This window comes from Micrasema longulum, unplaced genomic scaffold (genome assembly GCF_059751315.1).
Source record: "Micrasema longulum isolate JH-2025_06_02 unplaced genomic scaffold, ASM5975131v1 h1tg000141l, whole genome shotgun sequence".
NCBI classification, from domain to species: domain Eukaryota; kingdom Metazoa; phylum Arthropoda; class Insecta; order Trichoptera; family Brachycentridae; genus Micrasema; species Micrasema longulum.
The window spans coordinates 405,826-431,286 of NW_028277347.1; the positions used below are offsets into that span (position 1 = coordinate 405,826).

At 33.2% G+C, this 25,461-nt stretch overlaps 1 protein-coding gene across 3 annotated transcripts in view; it reads right to left on the reverse strand.

The window, feature by feature from the left end:
* Positions 1-25,461, reverse strand: part of pxb (putative Hedgehog signaling attenuator pxb) — a 630,755-nt gene continuing 605,294 nt past the window's right edge. For all 3 annotated transcript variants that reach the window (XM_088242536.1, XM_088242535.1, XM_088242538.1), the window contains 2 exons: positions 2,466-2,592; positions 1-1,170 (listed from right to left, as the gene is read on the reverse strand). In XM_088242536.1, coding sequence (XP_088098662.1) covers positions 598-1,170; positions 2,466-2,592 — 700 coding nt within the window. In that variant the 3' untranslated portion in view covers positions 1-597. The remainder of the gene's footprint in view (positions 1,171-2,465; positions 2,593-25,461) is intronic.

Genomic DNA, 25,461 nt, shown 5'->3' on the forward strand with positions numbered 1-25,461 from the left:
TTTTTCAACTTTATACTTTGAACATAACACGGCAGTATCTTATATTGATTCAAGAATGTAATAAGGTATCGTATATTGATTCAAGAATGGGATAAGGTATCTTATATTGATTCAAGAATGGGATAAGGTACCTTATATTGATTCAAGAATGAAATATGTTCAAAAATCAAAGCAGGTTAATGGAATAACTTATTGACTGATTTCATCAGTATTATTTGCATAGAAAGTCTATTCCCAATACTGCATTCAAATTATGTGCAAAATCGTCCAATCGCCCATCATCCAATCAGCACTTTAGTTTGGCTGAATCTGCGATTGAATCAATAACAAACGTACAGATTTCTATGTTGTCATCCAAATCAAAGGCAAGGAAAAAATCGTCGGCTTAAACGATTACCCTATTTACACTATGGCACTGTAATATTTTATCGATCAGCAAAAGTGGTTTCACAAAAATGTCGTTGTGGTCATTCTTAGATATTGTACATTTGTGAAACTATCACAAGATGATTCGTATCTTCAAAAAGTTCAATGATTGTAGTGTATTCACCCTAAGTCGGTAGTATCCGTTATCACTAGAAATTTTCATTTCACAAATTAAGAAAAGTTCATGTCGCGTCGCGCTCTCGAGCTCGCCCGAGTGCCACCGGTGGTGTTGCTGTACCCGGAATCAGATCCTAAGGAGTCTCTGCTGCAGGCTGTTGGAGCGCAGGGTTCGCACGGGAGCCTTCTATGAGGGGCGCAGTTATCCCAGGCGGGAACCCTCGGAGCCCCGACCGTGCCCACGGTAGGGTACAGCCTCAGAAGAGCGTCTAACAACAGCCCTTCGTGAAATTCCGCGGCTCTCGCGTTGTGGGGGCGCTGCTGGACCTTTCTCTGATGGGGGAGGGATGTGGGAGGCCTTCCTCGCGGTCTCCTCGACGCTTCTCTGTGTATTGTGGAGATACAGGGCGCCGGTGGCAGTTCCCCCGCCAGACTGAGCTCGTCTCCGGCGAAGTCTCCGTCACTGTCGTTGGAGTCTCCGTGGCGTCTGTGCAGCTCCTCGTACACCGGCTCGTGCTCTCTCGGCCTGTAGGGCTCGGGGCCCGGAGACGAGCGGAGGAACACGGGGGGGCTGCGGGACACTGGATATCCACTAGGAAAATGGGTCCCGAGTTTGACGTCCAACATCTGAAACAATCGACGAAATACATTGATGAATTTTTAGAAAAAGGCAATAAAATTTGCTGAGAAGAAAAATAAATATTGAAATATACTACGCAGCAAGAGGAGAAGAACGAGAGTTATCTAGAAGTAAAGCAAATGTAACAAAGTTCTAGAAAAAGTCAATAAGATTTGCTAAGAAAAAGAAATATTGAAATATACTACGCATCAAGAGGAGAAGAATGATAGTTATCTCGAAGTAAAGCAAATGTAACGAAGTTCTAGAAAAAGGCAATAAGATTTGCTAAGAAAAAGAAATATTGAAATATACTACGCATCAAGAGGAGAAGAATGATAGTTATCTCGAAGTAAAGCAAATGTAACGAAGTTCTAGAAAAAGGCAATAAGATTTGCTAAGAAAATAAAGAAATATTGAAATATACTATGCAGTAAGAGGAGAAGGATGGGAATGAATATTTAATGTGGTTTACGCCACCAACGTAAAAAATTGAATAAATAAACGAAGGAAAAAAAAACGACCATTATTATTCTTATAAGTTAATTGCTATACCTATGACTTATCACAAATTCGTGATTTATTAATGGATCATTTTTTAGATCATAGTCTTTATAAATAACATTTTGTACAAGAAGCAAGCAAGAAGTTCTCGGGTGGTAAATATTAAGTAGGAAACGAATTACATGTTAGTAATAATTGGATTTAACCAAGATTAAAAGCAAATAACATGGAAATATTTCGCATTATTGGCTTTAAAAAATAATCAAAATCTAATTAATAATAAAAAAAACCTTTTAATAAATTCATGCTTTTCCGCCCCTTTTACCAATTATTTCTCCAACAATATTAAACATAACAAAGAACAGTGCAGTTTAGTGTTAGTTACTTACAGCATGTGTCATATCAGCATGTAGGTTTTGAAATTTAGTGTAACTACTACTCTATAGTTGACTATTGAAGGTATATAGAATATGCATTTTAGTGTAATAAGAGTCCTGACGAAGAGACGGGTAAGTCTCTAAACCGGTAGGCATAGAAAAGTCAGTTAAAATTCGATAAAATGTTTGCCCCAAAGTTAATGCTTAAAAAAAAAAAAAAAAATTTTACCATAATTTTTTCTTTGCATTTTACAATAGGTTACGAAAAACACTCCAAATTTAAATAAAGGCTACTAGAAGAGTACGATAGATATCAAAAAATAAAAAATAAGTGTTTACATTAAAACACAAAATCAATTAAATATTAATAATGGATTGGAGGATAAAGGTATGTTGCGGAGTATTCAAGGTAAAAATGTAAATACCTCTAATTGTGAATCTGGTGGCCTATGGGAGAGTTCTGCAAGGTCTTCATAAAGAGCTGCTGGTGCTGGAGGTGGAACCCTTGCAGCGCTCTTGCAAGGGAAAAGGTTCGCCACCTTCCGCTTATGCCTAAAATAAGGAGAAAATAGGAATTAATATATTGAGTTTTTCTACTGACATTTCTTGGTGGAACTGCATTTTAATTATAATAATAAAAATACCTTATAGTTTTATTCCACTTTTATTTATATAATATTATTACCAGTGACCGGGTTTCGTCGTGACCGACATCGTCAGACTGGTGGGAGACTAAACAAATTTCTATGTTATATACAAGTGCAAGGGGTTGTAAATCATGATTTTATATAATAAGTTAAATAAAAGAATTTAAATTAAAATCATTTAAGTATAAGGTAATAACAATTATAAGAATATAAGTTTTGTTTGAATGTATATAATAAAAACTGGTATAAAATATCCCACCAGTCTGACGATGTGACGAAACCCGGTCACTGGTAAAAAAATTATAAAAAAATAAAAGTGGAATAAAACTATAAAGTATTTTTATTATTATATTAGGAATAAAGTTTAATAGTAGATAAATATCTATATTCATGTACTTATATCCAATAAAAACCAAGGAAATTACGATAAAAGTTGATTGATTTATTAATTTATTTATTTTACAGAAACGCAGTCAACAATTATTCAATTACATGATAAAGATAAGATTTAAAGACAGACCAGCGAAGTTTCTACATTAAAATCGTACATGTTAAATTATTATGTTTATTTATTCATATTTTTTTCCATTATAAACTATAATTAATAATAAAAATAATGTGACCTCACTGGGGTTACCCGTGCCGAGGACACTTAACAATATCCAATATCCTTTCAAGGTAATGCCACTGCATGACATAACCAACACTATTTTAAATATCATAAACTTTTCTGCTCACTCAAATTTAAAATACACATTTGGTCATAAAATTCAAAATTACAATACGCGTTATTCAGGGAATCTTCATGTGTCTAAGTTTCGCTCAACAAAGTTCGGCAGTAGATCCTTGGAAAATATTGGTCATTCCGAATATAATCAACTGCCCCATGAGCGAAGACACGAAAAATTGAATAAAAAATCCAGAAGTGTCGCAATTAAAAAAAAATTCTTAAACCTTTTTGAAAGTGATAATTATTGATGTAATTTATATAGAAGGTGTTTTATGTTTCTTTTACAATAATATTTTCTTTCTATTTCGGATGTATTAATTTGTATAATATTATGTATTTACAAAAAAATGTTTTTTCTTATGTACGGTCCCTAATGAGTTTTTTTTATAACTTCTGAGAGTAAAATATGTACTTTTTGTATTACATGTTTTATTATTAATAAAAAAAATATAAACTTTAAAAAAAATATATTTACATGTGAGAAAAAACAAAGAAGACTTAATAAACAGAAATTATTTATACAGAGACAGTTTTTTAAAACTATCTTTTAATACCCATTTATTTATTTTACTACGTAAAACTACTGTTTATACTACGTAATAATACTAAAGCGAAGAAGATTATTGCTTTAATATTTTCAACAAACAGTATTAAAAGTATGTCAAATTGTTTGTAGATAAGGCAGGATTTACACTAATTACTTGAAATTTATTGTAACAGAGAGAAATATTATATAAAATACTGGTATAAAATAAAAGAGCTATCATACATGGCCTAGTAGGTAAAATAATCCAGTCAGAAGAATCTTACCCAGATAAAGGTTTCAGATCGTTTTATTTATTTATACGCCTTTACTGTAGGCTTTTACATTTATTAGCAATAAATTCAAGTGCAGCAGTCTAACATAAGTATACAAATGAAATTAAATCTAAGAATAACATAAAACAGATTAAAAGAAACACTAATAAGTTTAAATAAGGAAACGTGCCCACATAGGTATGCGAATACCGTGGATACTTCACAAAAATCAAGTATTGAAAGATTTGATTTTTATAAAATGTTTAAGCATAGGTAGAATGGTGAATGTTATACAGTGTGTAACGTGGCCTCTCAAACCAGCCAACGACAGGCCAAAAGTCCTGTAAATATATAGACTTCAACTAAAAATAGTTTTTCCTCTCTGTAGCAATAAATTTCACATAAAAAATCACTAAAATGTTTTTCTTAACGCTGGCTGATGCAGCAAACCTCCGTCGTCATCACCAAAGTACTTTCGAAACGACCCAAATTTTTAACGGACACGGAGCTATGAGAAGTTATCTATGTAGGTTTAAATTGAGGAATGATGACTATTGTCCATGCGATGATATTTCTTCACAGAGTATCGAGCATCTGTTATTTCAGTGCCCATTTTTCAGTTATCAACGCCATAATCTTGAAGCAGAGGGCAGGAAAGATGAAATATCCTTAACAGATATCCACGCTGTAGTTAAAAGTAGTTATCACGCGCCATTGTTTTGAACTTTGCAACAATGGTGATTGGACTCATAAAGGTAATAAACCAAAATCAGTGATCGAACATCCCATTTCCAAGACAAACAAAAACGATTTTTTCCGAGTATCTTAGCCTTGTACATGACACATAAGACTACTAAATACAGGGGTCCAAATATATATATAATAAATTTCACATTTTAAACGACTATTTCGTGACAACCTTGCAAGGAATCAAATGCGCTAACCACTACACTTTGAGGTGGCCTCATAACGGATTCTAGTTCCGTACCGCACATAGAACTGTATGTTTATTCCATCCGGACACCGAGAGAGCGCAATTTTAATAGAATCTATTCATTAGATGACATTTTCGTAGAATAACCAAGTAGGCACTAAAGTATCGATAAAACTCTCGATGTGGTCTCTACTCTCTACACGCGATAAAACCGCATTTTGTTTTCGCGTTTCTATAAAATGGTGCTTAACCCTGACGATAGACAGCGAAGATTAATCGATCGCAAACATGTGGAAAAAATGTACTACAGTGATGTTCAAATGTCTGGAAACCCCTGCTTTTCAAGACTACCTATTTATTTTTAATATATAACAATAGTTTAAACAGGTAATGTACATGACGATGACAAATAGTCAAATAAGCCACTCAATAGGATTACAACGCAAAGCAACGTTTAACGAAAAAGAAAGAAGTCGCTTTGCCTTTTTTTAAAATACAACAATAATAATGAGGAATTTCAGGGGTTTCTTACATTTATTTTAACTGTTGATAGACTGTTAAATTTCACAAATTTTTTGTTTTTTATTTTTAACGTAATTTTTAAAGTTTCGATTTTCTGAAATTCTCCACGTGTGACGTCTCAAGTTCTCTTCCACTTTTTCTCGGTCAGTTTTGCCGATTGGTCCGTTGACGGTAAACCGGAAATCTTTCTCAACTCTCTTATCATTGGTTGATTCATATGAGCTAGTGACGTGATTCAAAGTAGTTCGTTTTTATAAAAATATTTTTATTGTACGTTTTCAAGAAGCATTGACGCATAATTTAATGCTCTAAATTTTACCGCGCGTAAGTACACATCTTTTGTATACAATTTCCCGTAGGGCTAAAGTTCCTCATTGTTTTATTTTTTAAATTTATTTTTTTTACGTGAAGAGGTAAGGTTGTGTCAAGTGTAATAATAATAAAAAAAACAGTTATTTTACTTAACTTAGTCCTAACCTTACCTTACCTAGCCTCACGCGGTGGCTTTTTGTTCAGCCGGTACCAAACAGATAGCTTTCAACCAGCGAAGACGTTGAACGTTGAGCTATCTTAATTCATTCAATGAACGGCTTAGCCATACAAAACACCGGCATTTAACAAACAGCCTAACCGTCCAATTGAGTGGCTAATTTAACTATTTGTCAGCAACATATAAATCATCAGAAAGCCTGTTTATTTATCTACTCAAAAAAAAACAAAAAATGTTGTAAAGTGTTAAAATGAAGAATAATTATGACTTAATTAGTACTAATTGTATAATTGCTGTCAATAGGGTTGTTTGGGTAATATTTAGTTAGAGACTCGAGTAGTTATGGACTAAATAGGGTAATTAAGTTTGAGAATACGGAAACTAATATTCTTGTAGCATAATATAATCTCCTTAAAAATAGTATTTTGATCATTAATTACCGCCGGTTACAGGTTTTCTTGGAAAGAAGGGAGGGTTTCCAAACATTTGAACATCATTGTAAACAAACATAATCTGTCAACATTTTTTAAAAATTATGTATGTATTAAGATGTAATATTTTGTAATGTACAATGTGCATTATACGTACATTATAAATGCGAAAGTGTGTTTATCTGTTTCTTTGTGTTTCTTTCACGACAAAACAGGGCTACCGATTGACGATTGAACATAAATTAATCGATATAGGGTTTAAAGAAAAACGAAATCTAAATTGTGTAGTCAGTAAATCGGGTTGCGGTCCTGTGGCTAGTGTCTCGGACTCACGGACCAAAGGTCTGTGGTTCGAATCCCACTCTCCCCAACTTGATTCCATTTTCTAATAGTGAGTTATTTACAACTCGTTGAAAATGGCCCTCAAAATTAAATATTTGGGTTAATCATAAGAACGCAAATATTTCTGAAAAAATATCGGAGCACAAAACTTCTATGAAAGCAGGACAACAGAATATACTGTACCGAAGCTATTTCATAAGCTTTGTGCTGAGGTAAATATAACTCTACCAGCAAAGAAGCAAACGATTAAAGGATTTCCTTATCAAGAATCAAAACTTCAAAGTGTAAAGTTGTGTTTATCCAGTCCAAACATATTTGTGTTGTTTTATTTTTACAGTAGCTTTTTTTGTTTGTTTTTGTGTTAATTTGATATTTTGTGATAATTAACTATTACAAAAAAAAATAGTACTAGAAACGCGCTGATAAACTTTTATTTATTATTATTTTGGCGCGATTTAGAGTTTGTTTTCTTTTGTACATTATTTTGAATATATAATTAAAAAAAAAAAAACTTATGGCTATCGATATGTTCGTAACTCAAATGTGGCATGACAATGACGATAAAATTGGACACCAAAAAAGAGTCGATTTAAAACTCAAACCGCGTGCCAAACAACGAACGATTATTTTGAAAATCCTCGAAACAATAGCGGCATTTTGATAGTACTTACGATGGAAAATGGTTGCGTGAAATATTCATGTACCTATGTTGATAAAATTACATGTTATTGTTCAGTTTACTTAACCCTCCTTAATTACGGGCCGCCATGGATCAGCCATCGACCATCTACCATCTGCGATTCCATTTTTTTTGGTCACGCCATCCTGCGATTGGTCGGAAGTGGGCCAATGGCGTGCAGGCGTGCCGGGCAAGGAACGCCTTGATCAATAAATTAAAATGTATTATGTTGTTAAATTGGACAAATAATGAGTCTTCCGGTGCCGGCGACAGCTTTGTCTAAGTCTGCGGTTGCGTGGCGCTGCAATCATTAATCTCACTAATTTGTTTGTTAAAAACAGTTTAGAAGCGGGCGAAGCAATGTGTTCGAAACATAGTTATACTAGACATATAGTGGGCATTTGCAAGGACGATATACATTACCTACATGATAGAAAAACATACACATCATATCAAATAGTAATAAGTACAAGAAAACGAATAAACCATTGAAATAACATTAAGGAAGAGAGGTAACTAAATTTGATTAGGTGAGAACGAAAGAGGGACAAATGTAGTTAGAGTGATGCCATGAAAGAAGACAACTTGTTATCAAAGAAATCAAGACTAGGATATTTGTTGGCAGACCTACAAATGAAAAAGTTCAGTAATTTTTTAAACAAACGATCACGCCGTTTCCCCGTAGGGGTAGGCAGAGAGGATAGAACCCCATATCACTCCAATTTTGCATGCAGACCTCGCTTCCTCTACATTCATACATCTTCTCATGCACGCACGCCGATTATTCTTGACATGTCCAGATGGACAAGTCAAGATCAAGTCCATCAAATACTTGAAGATTCAAGTATATGATGGACTTGATCTTGCCAAGTCTTTCGCGGTCTTCCTCGTTTTCTGCATCCATCAACACTCGCGTCGTAGATCCTTTTAGCCGTTCTTTCGTTGTCCATTCGCTCTACATGTCCAAACCAATGCAGCACCCCTTTCTTGATTCTGTCGATAGTGCATGTCTCAGCCTTTCACAGTTCACGGATCTCGACATTTGTGCACCTATCATGCATCGTTTTACCACACGTTCGCCTGAGGGATCGCATTTCGACAACATATAACCTACTTTTATTATCATTTCTCCAATTCTATACTTCGCTCCCATACATTAGAGTTGGCACTAAAACTCCATTGTGAACTGCTAGTTTAGCCTTATGCGATTAACACTTGTTTGCCAAAGTAGGTGCACCGTTCACCCTGTTCCCGGCACTCACCCTCCTTTCAATATCTTTCTCCGTCTTTACATCTCTAGTGAACATACTTCCCAGATACACAAACTCTTCTACCTGATTCAGAATATCACCGTTCACACTGATCTCACTTTAGTTATATTTTCATCCCATTCAAAAACCATCTCTTTCGATTTATCAACATTCAAATGAAATCGCTTTTCTTGCATACATCGTAGACTTTTGTTACCAAGAATTGCAGGCCTTCTTTACTGCTAGCAAGAAGCACGGCATCATCAGCATACATAAGACAGTTATTAGACTGTTAGTAGACTATTAAACTAAACTAAAATATCTTTTAAAATGTTTATATATCGTGTTAATAGCGCTATGATTTTTTAAAGTTTTGTATTTCTGAAATCACCCCGCGTGTAACGACAGAGATTCTCTTCCGCTTATTTTCGATCAGTAAGATAAAATTTTTACCGCGTGCAAGAAAACATTTATTGTATCCAATTTCCCGAAGGGCTGAGATTCCTGATTTTAGGCATGGCGGAGACCATAATAATTAATTCTACGGTTTTCAGAACGAAAAACTCAGTCATGTCTTTGGTTTTCTTGTTGGGATATTAAATTTTTTAGAGCTCAGTGGTTCAGGCGTATCAAATAGTGAATTCAGGATTTTGAATAGGACTTTAGGATGTTAGCATCATCATCATTCTCTTTCCACGCCTAATGGTGCATAGGGCACTGCATTGGTACACCAATTGCAGTGTATCTTGATAATTTTTGTTACATGAAGATAAGATGATCAGTCTTACGCTTCAGGTACCAGTCCAGGGACTAAGAAATATTCTTGTAAAAACACCTTTTTGAATACATATTTCATATCAACTATGTCGAGAATCGAACCCGAGACCTCTTGCTTGGTATTACACCACGAAGCCGACAATGCCGATAGGACTAACAGATATGTTAAATATATAAAAGTTCAATAATTAGATTACCATACCGGCTTTTAAAAATCGATGAATTCATTTCATCGTTTCTTTTGACTCGCCTAAAATAATTGGTATTGAAATGTATTCGAAAAAACGAATTGCATTAAAAAACGCTTGAACGCTATTAAATGCAAACAAAGAACACAAAAACATTTATTGTGGTATAAACACGTCTATTTTGACATTTGATAATGATCCATTGTGTTTTGTCCCGCCATAAAAGCGTTTCCTTTTCAAAGTTGAATGTAAAAAATGGAACACTTACGGTTTGAAAAAAATGTTGACAGATAAATGTTCTGCGAAGCGCATAGACGGAGGATAGAATGAAAGAGAATGTGAAGTGGTAAATTAAACCTTTTATTACGGAAAATAGTAGCAATTTTTAAATTAGCATGTATCATAAACAAATTAATAAGTAAACTACGCGAATATTGACAAATTAATACACATACGAGGAGACATGCCCTGCTTTTGTCACGAAAGCGTGTAAAAACCTTCCAGATAAACATTGAAAAAATAATTGTGTAACTTTTTATTGGCAAATATGTGTTCATGAGTGATTAACAAAGCTTAAAACAATTAGTATTATTTTTTCTAAACGTCAAACTACACCTAGCGGCGCAATTATGAAGCTCTTTCTAGTTACAGAGCTGCACTGATAAGAACACGTTTTTAAAATACAACAATCATCTTAAGTTACTTAGAGTAACATTTTTATTTACTTACTATTTGTTTATCTTTTTACTTATTAGTTTTGATTATTTTATTATTAATTATATATATGTACGCGTATGTATGTGCATTATTGTATGCGTATATGTTCAGGTGTGTATGAATGTGTACACATATATGCATGTATGTATATGTATGTATGTAATTTTATTTATATACGGCATTTCTGCCATTTACATATATGTGGTATAAAGAGTGCTTAAAAATAAAAATATTAAAAAATCGAGTATGATAGATTAATATACTCGTACTCGTACATTATAAATTACTTGAAATACATACATATTTTTAAGAAATTATACAAAAAAATACATTTATCAATCAAATTATATATATTCGGATGTGTGTGTGTATGTATATGTATGTATGTTGTATGTGTACATTTATATACTTCTTCTCTTCCTTCCCCTTTTTCCTATCCCACTTCCTTTCATCCTTGGGGAACTGTACGTTTTTTATTTTGTTCCCATATGAATCTCGTAATTGGTCTTGTTATTTGTTGTTATTCTTTATGTATTATTTATAACTATGACTGTGTTGGTTTCAAAATAAATAAGTAAAATAAACCAAAAAAACTTTATCATTCCCTTTCTGCAGCTTATGGTGCACAGGGCACTGCAGACATAAATTGGAAAAAAATCACATGAAAAATGTATTGGACCAATAAAGCGATACGCACCGGACGCAGACACGGGAAGCGGCTGGGTAGGGGAGGGGTAAGGGTTTGTGGAAGGTATGCTAGTCCGAGACATTCAGGGTTGTCTATACTTTCAAGTATACATATTTTATTGAAAAGAGTTTTTTGAAAAAAAAGTATTCGGGTTGTTTTTAGACTTAAGTTACTGGCAGTAAACAAATGAGTTTTAGTCCAAACACTCATGTATGAAAGTGAAACATAGAATCGGCAGAGCAAGGATGAAAGCAGAGTGAACGCGATTGAAATGCGGTCTTTTAGACGAATATGTGTGAAATCAATGTATAACAGGGTTGAGAGCAGAGTGCAAATCTGAGACTTGTATAATCGATATTCAGTGGAAAGGGTCGCTGATATTGTTTGGTTATGTGGAACAAATGGCTAACAAAAGAATATATACATATACCGTTTTACTTTACAAAATATGCAACAACTTAGATTGTCATCAACTGCTTGTGAAAATAAAAATTCGTATCCCTCAACGTACCACTCGGCTGCAACAATTGTTTAATGTTGGTATTTCAAGTACAAATAATAATAAGAATGCATCTTTTCCCAAAATTCAAAATAATCATAACACGTTTTTTGGTGAAATCGAGAAATTTTCATTTTAAATAAATTAAAAAAAAATGCTAGAACCCTAATTAAAATTAATAATTATAAGTTAATCTAACTGTACCCACCTAAATTTTTTTTATATACTTGAATATTGTAATTGTTTTATTTTGTTTGAAAGAAGAAAGGAGGGAGGGCTGATCTGGGGTTACTCCGTATGGATCCGCCGGCGAAAGGATTTTTAAGTCCGAGTAAACATTTTTTATTTTTTTATTATTATTTCATTATTATTGTAATATTTTATTTATTCTTAACGTGTGGATTGATGCGGAGTGGCTATTTTAAGGTACGCTTTTTTTCTTCTTTTTTTGACATCGTATTTAGTAATGTATAGAAAACTATAATTGGCCTATAATTTTGGTTAATTTGTAAATATATTTTTTTGTTGTAATGGCTGTTGTTTTCTTTTAATAAATAAAATAAATATGGTGAGAAAGAATGGTAACGTAGAACTAGGACGACCAAGAAAGACTTGGCATGACCAAATAAACCAAAATCAGATAGAGTCGACACAATCGAAGGGCATATATGACAAGATGCACGAATGTCAAAGAAGCTAGAAATGTATGTCAAGATAGACGTGTGTGGCGATCCAGCCACTCGGCCTACCCCGACGGGGAAACGGCGTGATGGTAGTAGTAGTAGTAGTTGAGTTTACCATTCAAAATGTTACTCTAAAGTTTCGCGGTCTGGCCATGGTAGTAGTAGTAGGTAAGATTACCATTAGGAATGTTACTCTGAAGTTTCGCGGTCTGGCCCCGAAACACCGCGTATATGTAGACTATTGACATGACCGAATTTATTTTTAAAATGTACCTGATCACACCTTTTACCTTTTGACTTTGAATGTTATTCTCTAGCCATACATTTAAGCTTTACCATTCCTCAGAATGGCATCATGATTTCAATTCTGTGTGTTCATTTTAAAACAATCAATTTTAACGTGTGTACTGATTTATAGTGAGACGGGACTTGAGAAAGGCTTGTAAGAGGAACATAGAATGGGCTGTAAGAGTCATTATCATTTTAATATGGCGGCAGACACTGTTCAGGATGAATAATAAAATAAGGATGTATTCAATTCTTCTATCGTGACTAAGGATAATAGACAATGCAACGCGTTCATATTGTATACAGCCTTTACACACAGGATCTTTTGCACACATTGTAGGTTCTTCCATACACAATATTGAACAAAAAGTTCATAAACATAAAAATATATACAATTATTTAACATATATGTTGTGCGTAACAATAACATATCGACAATCATCTACATACTCACATATTCTGGCAAATTCATTCTATTCACTTAAGAGACCTAGGCTGGTATTTCAAACGCTCTCGCGGCCGTATTATCTCGTGTATTTACATGCAAAATACACGAGAAAAATTGTTTTCTCGTGCCGCGAGAGTGGTTTAGAATAGCACCCCTGGCTTATATCTACACTACTAGTTTGGAGTAATATTTATTACTACTACTACTACTACCATCACGGTATTTCTCCGCAGGGGTAGGCAGAGAGGATGGACTGCCACGCACGACTATCCTGACATAAATTCCTAGATTCCTCCACATTTGTACATTTTGTCACACATATTCCTTGGTTCTGTCCACTTTTAACATGATTAGACCTAACATTTTGGTTTATCTGATTATGCAACGTCTTCGTTCTACGTTACCTTCGCCATATATATCCGTTGTACCATTTTTTCTACATTTATTTGTTCTACATGACCAAATCATCTTAGCGACCCTTTCTTAACCTTATAAATTGAACATAGTTAAGCAGAAAGCAGCCAGCCATTATTCCTATTTTGAAATAAAGCAATCTCTCAATCTGTCTTAATTGAAGAAACGTAGAACAGAGATGGACCTTACATGCGTTTTAAAAATGTTTAATGCTATAAGTGATGTCCCATCTCTGATGCAATTCATTTCTTTACATGTTCCCAACTGTGTCACCAGAAGTCAAAATCTGCGAATTATCAAATCTTGTAAGAGCAACTTTTGTTTTTATGTCCCAATGTCGAGAATGTGAAGATTAGTCAATTCGATTCGTCAATTTCAAGCAAGGCAATAAAATTTTAGTACATAACAATAATTTATAAGTTAATTTATTAAAAAAAAAAAAGAACAGACAAATAAAAAAAAACTTACTAATATACATATACCCATATACATACACACATATACATATACCCATGCGCATGCACATACATACATTCATAAGGATACACAATTTAATCAATGTAGGCGAAACTTCAATTGATAAATTTTATAAATTTACGACACAAATAAGTATATATATTTCATACCAGGAAAACTATACAAAACTAGCGAATAACACAATTAATACGGAGCGTCCTCTGGTTAGGATAGTCTGTATCTAACATGGTTCATCCTGTTCTATTATGCCCTTGTTTGTCTTTGCTTCAAAGATTTATGTTCAGTTTCAAGTACCTGCAAATCATTTCTTCGTAATATTTATGAATTAATTCATTGTTTTCCATTACAAATAAAAAATAATGTGACCCACTGGGGTTACCCGTGCCGACGACACTAAACAATATACTTTTTTGTATTTTTTTACATGTGAGAATATAAAAGTAGACTTAATGTACAGAGATAATAAACAAAATGTTCAGACAGATTTAAACACTACGCAATCATGTATATATATAACCACTGCACACAAATCGATGAGTGGATGAAGCCAAATAGGTAAAATGTGTGTACTGTTTATGAAATTTGGTCGATTGGTATGTATAAATTGGTGGATGTTTTTTAAGATTATTTTAGTTTATATGGTTTGTTATGTTAATGATAATTAGGTTAATTGCATTAATTACGTTTTTTAATTATTATTATTATGTTAACTTTGTTGAATAACTAATTTAAGGCATGTTTCCCTCGGCACAGGAGACACCAATGAGTGACACCCACTCTGTATAAAAAAAGAATTTAAACGATATAAAAGTGTAAATAAATAAATTAACTGTTGTAATTGGCGATGGCCTTATGTATAATACATAAATAAATACCAAATACCCCTTACTACAATATTCTCAATCCTCAAAATATAATCTTCAATTTTCAATACAATTAATGTAGGGAGTTTAGATTATTTGAGGCACGTACTGCGAATCGGTGATGAAACAAAGGATAAAGAAATTTATGATGCGAACGTTGATGGAATAGGAAACCAAAGAAGGCTCGGGAATACACGACGTCATAACGTCTATGAAGTTTTGATGAAACATTAATTCAATGCATTTGACGTTATGAAAGTAAGAATTGGTGGATAAGATAATTTCGTTTATAAATGTTAAACGTATGTGCAAATATTTGTAGGCAGGCTGGAATTCACTCCCCAGGGAGATAATTAGATCTTAATTTATTGCAACAGAGAGGGAAAACATGTTTGAGAATGGAGGAGAAAGTTCGTGCCTGGTTTAATGGCCATTAAAAAAAAATACTCGAGTTCTTATTATTTACTTAAATATTTTAAAAAATCAACTCATTTCCTAAAAGTCGTAAATAACTTGTGGTAGAGTGGAATTTGAATCTCGGACCATTGGTCCGTGAGTCCACGATACTACCATGGGACCACAACCCGGTGAAACACTGTAATATTCACCAATCTGTCCATGTTTAAACATCCATAATTTCATCAACTCTTACATCTGACGAGTTGTGTGAATTTAAAGAGCTGAAACCTTTATTGATGTACGTGAGATTCACCTGCCTGAATCAATTTACTGACGAGGCACTTGAAAAATTTAGTACTTTTTTTTTATCAACAGTCTTAAGTATCAATATTATGTATCTTTTTTGGGGAATACCGTGTATGTTGGATTTGATCCGTCGTTTCGGCTACCATTGCAGGAGCCATCTTCAGGGAAAACTGTGTGTTTTATAAAGAAATGTATGTGTTTATGTACTAGTAATTTGTACCGTGTCACAGTCAGCAGTAGGCACATTTCTAGTTTTGTAGGAAAGAATAATTATGTTTATGTACTAGTAATTTGTACTGTGTCGCAGCCGGCAGTAGGCACATATCTATTCGTTTTTGTCATATGTAGTGCTGGGAACCATGTTGAATTTAATTTAAGCCCGTCGTCATTGTTTATATTATATGGATGTCTGTGTATTTCAATTGCTTCTTTTATTATTCGTGCACTATAATTACTAAGTTTATGTAGAATTTTTGGTTCAAAGGCGAAAAAATGTCCTGTGTCTATAAAGTGTTCCGCTATTGCGGATTTGTCTGGATGCCCAAGTTTACACGCTCTAAAAGATACATAATATTGATAACAGTGACCGTGAAAACCTTCGCACCTATTTAGTCTTAAGTATGTTCAAATGTTCGTAGACAGGCTGGATGAAAGGCAAATAAAACATAGGCAAAATGGTGAATGTTATACAGTGTGTAAAATGTCCCTACTTCCATATTGCCTTCTCGAAGTTGTTTTCCCGCTTCTTTATAATTTATTTGGATCGTTTATAAATCATTAGGATTTATAAGGTTTTTGGGACAATATCGGTATTGCCATTAAATAAGTTGTTCAACTGTCGATTTTGCCAGTGTAATTTATGTATGGAAAATCATTTCTTGCTACGGAATGCGTATGGAAATTTAGCAATTTATACGACCATTAATTTGTCATTACGAGTGTGGCATGTTGTATGGATGGAATGGGCATGCACTAAATGGGGGGCGATAATTGGTTGCATGGTAACATATAGATCCATAATCGTAATCTGCCTGAATAGAAGCGCGAATAACCTCACCGAAAAACAACGGATTCAGATTTCAGATTTGGAGTCGACAATACCGGCGTTCATTTTAACCTTGAGTATGGACGTAATTTTTTTTAACACTACTATGGACATGTAGCCATACAGGCTCCTATATTTGCACCTTTTTGGGGAAATTATTTCGAATCACTTCGAAAATAAATACATATTTATTTATTTATTTATTAACGGACATTGTCCATGTATACAATTTATAAGGTTTAAATATCACAATAAAAGAATAGTTTAAAACATTTAAAAAAAGAAAAGAAGCATTGACAAACATAAGGGACATCGAGACAAGATCGGGACTATTTATTTAGTGCTCGTTTAAATCGTTGTAAACTTAAACCAAACAAGTCCAGAGCTTGTCTTGAGTTAACAATACGACAAAGACGGGTCATTGGAGAATTGAGGCCATAGTTTGTTCTATGCTGATCGATGAGCAGTACTTTATTGTTTCTCAATCTACGAGTCGGAATATTGAATTTTAATTGTCCCAGTAATGATGGAACATCGATTATACCATTTAGTATGCCGAACATATATATGGAGTCAATATTAGTTCAACGTTTTTGTAGACTAGAAATATTTAACATTGACTCTATTTCAGCATAATAATAATTATCTCTCTCTAGTCCAAGCATCCACGCTATTTTTTGAAGCAAGCGATGTTGGACTGATTCAATGTGATTTATGTGATTGACATAGAATGGGGACCAGACCACGGAGGCATATTCTAGAAGAGGGCGAACAGTTGAGCAATAAAGAGTTTTGATTGTACGGGCATAAGTCAAATCAGAGGATATTCTGTTAATGAAGCCAAGTAATTTCAGTGATTTATTTACTGTATTATCTATATGCTTGTTGTATGTAGTTTATAGTCCAAAACAACTCATAAATCTCTGATGGACTTAACTACATACAGAGTTTTTTAATAGGTACTCGAAGGAAATTGGTTGTTTTGTTCTATGAAATGACATTATTTTGCATTTTTTAATATTTAGTTCTAATTTATTGACTTACATATCAATGTATAGGTCTATTTTATAAAAAAAAAACGTTGAAATAAAATCACTTTTTGAATTAAAAATAAATTAATATGAAAAAGTCAATAAATATGGCACTTTTTAAGCTATTTTAACTTGAGTTGCATTTTTAACAATAAACCGAAATCAACTTTTTAATCTCAAATTATAATATATGAGTTATCAAAAAGAACTTAAATCCACTTCTGGTAACAAAAAACTAAAATTCTGACACAGCTTTTTGGCGTGTAAATTATTGGCAGTCATTGCATAGAGAAAGAGAACATTGAAGGCACCCAAGGTTTCTGCACGCTACACCCAATACAAACAGGTAGTCCTTCTATGTTTTTTGTTTTCTGCACATTTTTCTAGTTCTTTGACTAATTGGTTGTGTCTGGACATCTACTGTAACCATATCGTTACCTAAAACCCAAGTCATGTCGACCGATGCTCTCTCATCAAACAACTTATTCCAGATGGAAAGGGGATCTTTCTTATCGTCAGCCTTCAACTTTGAAGAAGCAGCACGAGATACAATATTATGACTAAGTGTGCGAACTCTAGCAGTAGGTGGCGTATTTGCCCGCTTATTGCGATTTTTTCCATAAAAAGTTAGATCGTAATTCCGAAAGAGGCACATCGTCTGGACTGCCACTGTCAACTTCTTCTCAAAGGTCCCGATAGTCACCAGGATCGCCATCATTAGTTTTATGCTGCTGTATAACTTCTGACTCGTATACCAAAAATTGTTTAATATCTAACACAGTCTGATGTATTCAAATACGATTCTACGCTCCTTCCGGACTATTCTTAATTCTATGACCTACCCATTATGTAAGTCATTGGCTATTACTATGAAAAATTCAAACAATTATAACTTTAAATTTTCATTTAAAAAAATTATGCTGATTTATAGATAAACAAGGCCTTTTATCTAACGCAATTTGCCAGGAATCAAAAAATCCGGCAATTATTCGACACCCGCGGCGCGCACCGTTTAGCGTGATTATCGGATATTAGTCTGACACAAAGCCACGCTATTGTGGAGCCTAACAAAACGACAACCTAACCCACAAATGATTGATGAACAAAACCGTTTTGGCACTTTTGACGTGTTCCTCTTGTCTTGTGGAGTGTTGCCATTGTCGGGAAATAGTTCCCGGCCAGGTAAGTACCGGGGCCATTCATTTGGCCGTAAACCGCAGACAATGCGCTGTGAAAAGGGTTGGGATCGGGAAGGACGAAAGTAATCATAACTGACAGATATCCACTCAAGTACCTACCTTACACAATGTGTTTTTGAATGTATCGCCGCCATAGATAAAAAAGAACGCGCCACGCAGCGATGTTGTGTTTGCGCGTCTTTCCCGCGTAATATTGACGTTTGTAATAACCCAAACATGATTGGATAGATAGTCCCTGTCTTCATATTTATGATTGGTTGATGTTAAGAGGATAGCTATGTGGTGCCAGACTACTTTTTTTTTGTTTTTGTCACTTTCTCGCAGATGCCTCCCCATACTGGGAAAAAAAGACAACTGCAAGTCTGACTAATTATGCCAAACTAAAATCGATAAAATCGAAGAAAGATTAAAAAATAAAAAAATTGTTTACTATTTACTACATTTTTTTATTAAATACAATACATCAAAATACTAAAAACAACGTAACAAATATTTAAATTTATTGCAACAGAGAGAGAAATCATTTTTGTGAAGGGAATAATGAAGTCTAGGCATTCACAGGGCTTATGACCTGTCATTGGCTGGTTTAAGTTTTCACTTTATTCACCATTTTGCCTATGTTTAAACATGATACTCAAAACATTGTTGATTAAACTTAATGGTGTAAGAAGAAGTATAAAAATTGGAAAATTGTTTTTAAGCGTTACCGAGTACGTGAATTGGTTCAGCCGTAGGATAAAGGTTTCAGCTCTTTTTCTTATTAAAAGTCAACAGATGTGAAGAGTTGAGAAAATGTGGGTGTTTAAACATAGGCAGAATGAGGAATGTTACACGGTGTGTAAATTGGATATTTAAACCAGTCAATGCCTGGGCATAAGCCCTGTAAATGCCAAGACTTCCATATTTCCTTCTCAAAAATGTTTTCCTTCTCTGTTGCAATACATTTGGATCCAAATATCTTCCTAGGGAGGAAATCCAGCTTGTCTACAAACATTCGGGCATGCGCAAAACATTGTTGGTAAGAAAGATTATTCATTACCAGTATCATAATATATTATACGCCAAGTAAAAAAAAAAACAATGCACGGCATTTCTATAACGAATAGTAAACGCATTGTTAAGTTTATATTCAATGTATAAAACGAGGTTCCAGTGTATATTGCTAAATAATATCCTCGGTACGGGTTACTACAGTTATGACATTATTTATTTAATGTTTGATATTGTATAGGTTAAATCCAATATATAAATAAATAAATAAATGTATGCGAAAGCACACAGCACAAACTTAGAATTTAAAGTTTTATTTCACTATAATTAATAGGTAAAATAAACAGCGTTCAAAAAAATACCGTAATTATTTATTTCTTAAATTATTTAAGCAATCGGGAAGGAAAAATCTATGAACAAAGCAGTCTGGGGTAGATCGTAAATTCTCTCATTAAACTTGCAATCTGAAGATTAATGGAGGCATAATTACTTTTCTTGAAATACAAGGGAGGATTCTTGGAACAGCTGTTAAAAAAGAGAAAATAATACCGTTGAGACGTCTTTAAACGTTAACAAATATTTTACTGTCTCCGAAAACAAGTATAAGAGATTTTACGAATTGATAAACGGTTCTCACAGCAATATTTAGAGTTTGTTTAAAAGTTTGTAGACAAGGAATGAATTAAACCCCCTAGGGAGATTACTAAGATTAACATATAACAGAGATGGAAAACAAATGGAGGCACTTACAGGGCTATATGCACGTTTGAATCAAGCTGTGTTCCCGTGGCTAGTGTCGCAGACTCACGGATCAGAGCTCCGAGGTTCGAAACCTACTCTACCCTAACTTGATTCCCATTTTCTAACAGTGAGTTATTTACAACTTGTTGTAAATGCCCCCAAAAATTGAAATATTTGGGTAAATACTAGAAGGTATTTACTTATACAAAAAAAAAAAAAATACAAGTTGTTAAAAAAAATATTTTAATAAAAACGAACTGCTTTGAACGACGTCACTAGTCTTATTGAAATTGATCACCCAATGATAGGAGAGCTGAGAAAGATATCCGGTTTACTTACCGTCAACGGACCATATAACACGATACATGAAAATATTAAAAAAACTACCGAACTTTGAACCTCATTGGTGAATTTCATAAATAATTAGTACAAAAAAACAAACAAACAAACCTTCACGCCGTTTCCCAGTATTGAGAGTTGAGGGAAGGGGGAGGAGAGGATATAACGCCAAATAACTCAGTCTTTGCATACTGCCCTCGCTTCTTCCACATTTATTTATCATCGTGATTAATTAAACCGGCAGATGACAGGTTACACGACATGTGCCCTTTGTAAAAGCGTATTAACATATTTCGGTAACTGACGAATTTCCTAACTTTATAACGACAGTACCAATTATATATTCCATTATAATCTGGATCGAATCCAAAAGAAACGAAATTTGATATGCAATTATGTTGATTTATACAAAACAAATATTAATTTCATTTACCAAGAAATTTATTCCACGTTGCGTTCATTTAGATTCTTAAAAAATTTATTTTCTGTATTCAAAATACAATGTTTTTAAAAATAATTAAAAAAAAAAATGAATGAATTATATTTTTTTTTAAGAAATACTTGAGTTTTTACAATAAACATGAATTAAGGGGCTATTTTCAACGAGTTGTAAATAACTCACTATTACAAAATTTATTTATTATTTTATTTTGTTCATTAACGCCCAAAAGGCATTTACAAAAAATAAAAATGAATTACATGCTAACATACTAAATAATAAACAGAATATACAGAAAAAATATGTGAAATTAGTTAGAAAGAATATGATAAAAAGTTTTACAAAGTAAAAAAAAAAACAATAATAACAAAAGTATGCAAGAAAAAACAGTAAGCATATAAACAAAAAATGCAAAGATATAAGCTTATGAAATAAATTCTGTAAGGCAAACAGTAAATAAAGTGTTACGGTAAGCAAGAAAGACATTTTTAAGTTAAATTAATAAACAAGCAAGCATATATTATCACGAAAAAATAAGAAATAAAAATATGTATCTATGAAATGCGTATTTGCCAATACTACAGTCCAATGGTAATTAAGTCGGGGTAGAAGAGGCTCGAACCTCGGACCTCTGATTTGAGGCCACGGGACTACAATTATATTGTGTTAGTTAATATTCAAATGAATATATTAATTCCTTTCATCATCTTTCTTTTTCCGCACCTAATGGTGCATAGGGCACTGCACTGGTACAGCAACTGCAGCATTTCTTGATCATTTTCGTTACATAAAGGTAAGATGATCAGTCCCACGGTTCAGGTACCAGTCGAGAGACTATGAAATATTCTAGTGTGAAATAATAGATTACGCTTTTAAATAAATATTTCATATCAACCATGTCGGGAATTGAACCCGAGACCTCTTGCATGGTAGGCAAATGCGCTGACTATTACACCACGATGTTAATTTATTACCTGATTCTACATCCCTCATCCTCTAATATGTACAAGCTAATGAACTTTTATTTAAGTTAATATGTGCAAGTTTTATCACGCCCTTAAAAAACAGAGGCTGTTATTTTTCATTGATTGGGTTTTTTTCATGTATGTATCTTTTGATATTTATTTTGTTTCTAAGTACAAACTTTTTAACCAGACTGTTTTTTGGTTGGCTGAAAGATATGGTTGCAAAAATTCATACCCATTAATACTAAATGCACCCTGGTACAAGCATTACTACTACCCATTCTAGATTACGCTGATGTTTCCATGGCTGGTTTAAGCTATGAGCAACTTGACAAACTTAAAAATGAAAGAATGACTAAAGAATACATGCATAAGGTATACTTTTAGTCTTAGGAAATACGACCACATTTTTGATTATCGTAGGCATCTGAAATGGCTCAAAATTAGACAGCGAAGAGACTATCACTCCCTCTCACTTCTGTTCAATGTAACCTTATAGTCCTAACGCTCCTATATACCCGTGTGAAAAATTTCAACGCTTATTAGTTCATGGTTTACCTCTTCGTTCTAATTCTCAAGGCACTCTCTTAATACCCATCCACAATTCCTCTTTCTTCTCTAACTCATGTAGTGTGCATGCGCCTCGACTGTGGAATCATCTCCCATCCACCATCAAATATGTTACTACATTATCTCTGTTTAAATCACGCCTGAAGAAACATCTCCTTTCTCTTCCTTAATCTCTCCTCCTTTCCATTTTCCTCTTTTTTCCTTTTTCTCATTGAGTAATAGTTTTGATTTAAGGTAATTTATAAACAAATACGTTAATTTCTATTTTTATATATCTTTAGCTTTTTAATCTTTATTTTCTATTGAATATGTTTTAACTTGAATTATAAAAATAAAACTTTTATTATATTGGTTGGTTGGAAGAAATTACCATTTGGCAATAAGTAATATATAACAATAAATAGCAATAATAAATAGTAAAAAAAACAAAGAAAGATATTGCTCATAGCAATAAATCCGCAAAATGTATTATTTTAAATATTTTTTGTAATTTTTGTAAGATTTAAATATAAAGTAAACAAAATTTCTGAAAATTGTATAAATGTAAAAATCACAAACAAAGGGCAGAATACACGAGTGTGTAAAGTGATCAGTTAAATACAAGTTCGGACAAAGGGATTTTGAGTATTATTTAATTAAAATCTATAACCTTTTCCCACTTTCTATTAAAACACTTAGTAACGAGAAAATGTTTTAAAAGGCTGTAAAAAAATGGATAGTGGAGCTAAGTAGACTTAAAATGGATATTGAATCAACTGCTCCCCAAATTTATGGCATATGTTATGTTTTTGTTCTTTCATTGTGCGTTTTGTAATATAAATAATAGAGATGTACATAAATTAATTATAAACATAAATACATAGTGTTTACAACTGTATGAACATTTTGTTAATTATCTTTGTTTATTAAGTCGTCTTTATTGATTCTGAAATGTAAAAATATTAAAAAAAATATACTGTTAAGTGTCCTCGGCACGGGTAATCTCAGTGAGGTCAAATTATTTTTATTATTAATCATATTTTATAATTGAAAAAATATGAATAAATAAAAAATAAATTAAAACCAGACAAAGACTGGAAAGTGCCTAAATTTCCACATTTCTCAACAATTCTTTCACCCAGGTTGAGAATCCTTTTTTTTAATCCTTCATTTCTGTCGAGATATTTGTCAAACTACCTTATCAATGGAAAGTGTTTCGTATTGCGGTTCAAATTACTGAGAAATCCTTTGAACAATAAAGTATCTCTAATTATTTAGTCCTTTGTTGCTTCTGTTATTGCAAGCAATCATAATAAATGTTTTATGAGAGATATCGGGGAACTTAGTTTAGATAGTGGTTTCTATTGTCAAGAAATTGGGTGGAATCTCTATAATTTGATAGACAAAATAGAGGTTAATTCTAACTGAAGACCTTTGGACCTTACAAAACAGTGTATATTAAATTATATAAACTGAATAGTAAGATCATAGAACTGGACAGAACAAAGGGTAGGGAATATAATATCAAATTATAGCTGGTTATTTATTTATTTAACTGTTTATTTATTGACAAAACAAACAAGCAAACCATTACAATAAACACTTTCGCTGCCCTACTTCACCAAAGAGACTGGAGCCTATGGGAACGCCTGAAAAACTCTAATAACGAAATTCTCCAAGCCACTGCAGGGTGGATCCATTCACCGTTGTTCGAGCGATGGCGCGATATGTTAAGACTACCATAAGTGCTGCAATATAAAATTTTATTTTATATTTATGTTTATTGTTATATTTTTGTTGATATTTATAATTATGTTCATGTTTATATGGTAGAATTGGCTCTGCACTATATAGCCATTTTACTGGAATAAAAAAAATAAAAAAATACGCTGATTCCACACAGGGGTGGGCCGCGGTTAGAACGTCACTCTACTCAATCTTTGCATACAGTTTATTTGTTATTGGGTTTTTGTACAATTAAATTTCCAAATTTTCAAATTTTCAAATTCTTTCGATTATGATATCATCATCATCAACTTGATATCAGACAGCAGTATTTACTGAGGGCAGTGGTGGTCACTCACACTAACAGAGATACGCATCCAACAGTTTTTTATCACTATGACTCGGAGTTCCAATAGCGATCTATTTCCCGACAAATGGTTAGAACTTCTTTAGCACAAGACGATACTTCTACATGGGACAAAAGCTATATAATTTAATGCCAGAACCATGGAAATGTTGTAAGAGCCACAAGCTAAAAAGTTACTGACATCACTCCTCAGTGAAATTGGTCGAAGAGAGTCTGAGGGGTTGATGGTGGCTGTTAGATGGGCAACACATGTTCTTATTTGAATTGTAGTTATACATATTTCGTTTTTTACTGATTGTATTTATAAACATTTTTATTATTTTTTATTACGTTTTTTTAAATTTTAAATATGTTTTTTTACTACATATATATATTTTTAATAACATCTTTAACTTTATTTTTAACTATGTTTTTTTCGTTTAACAAAGTACTTTGCCTTTTTTTTTTTCAATATGTTTTTT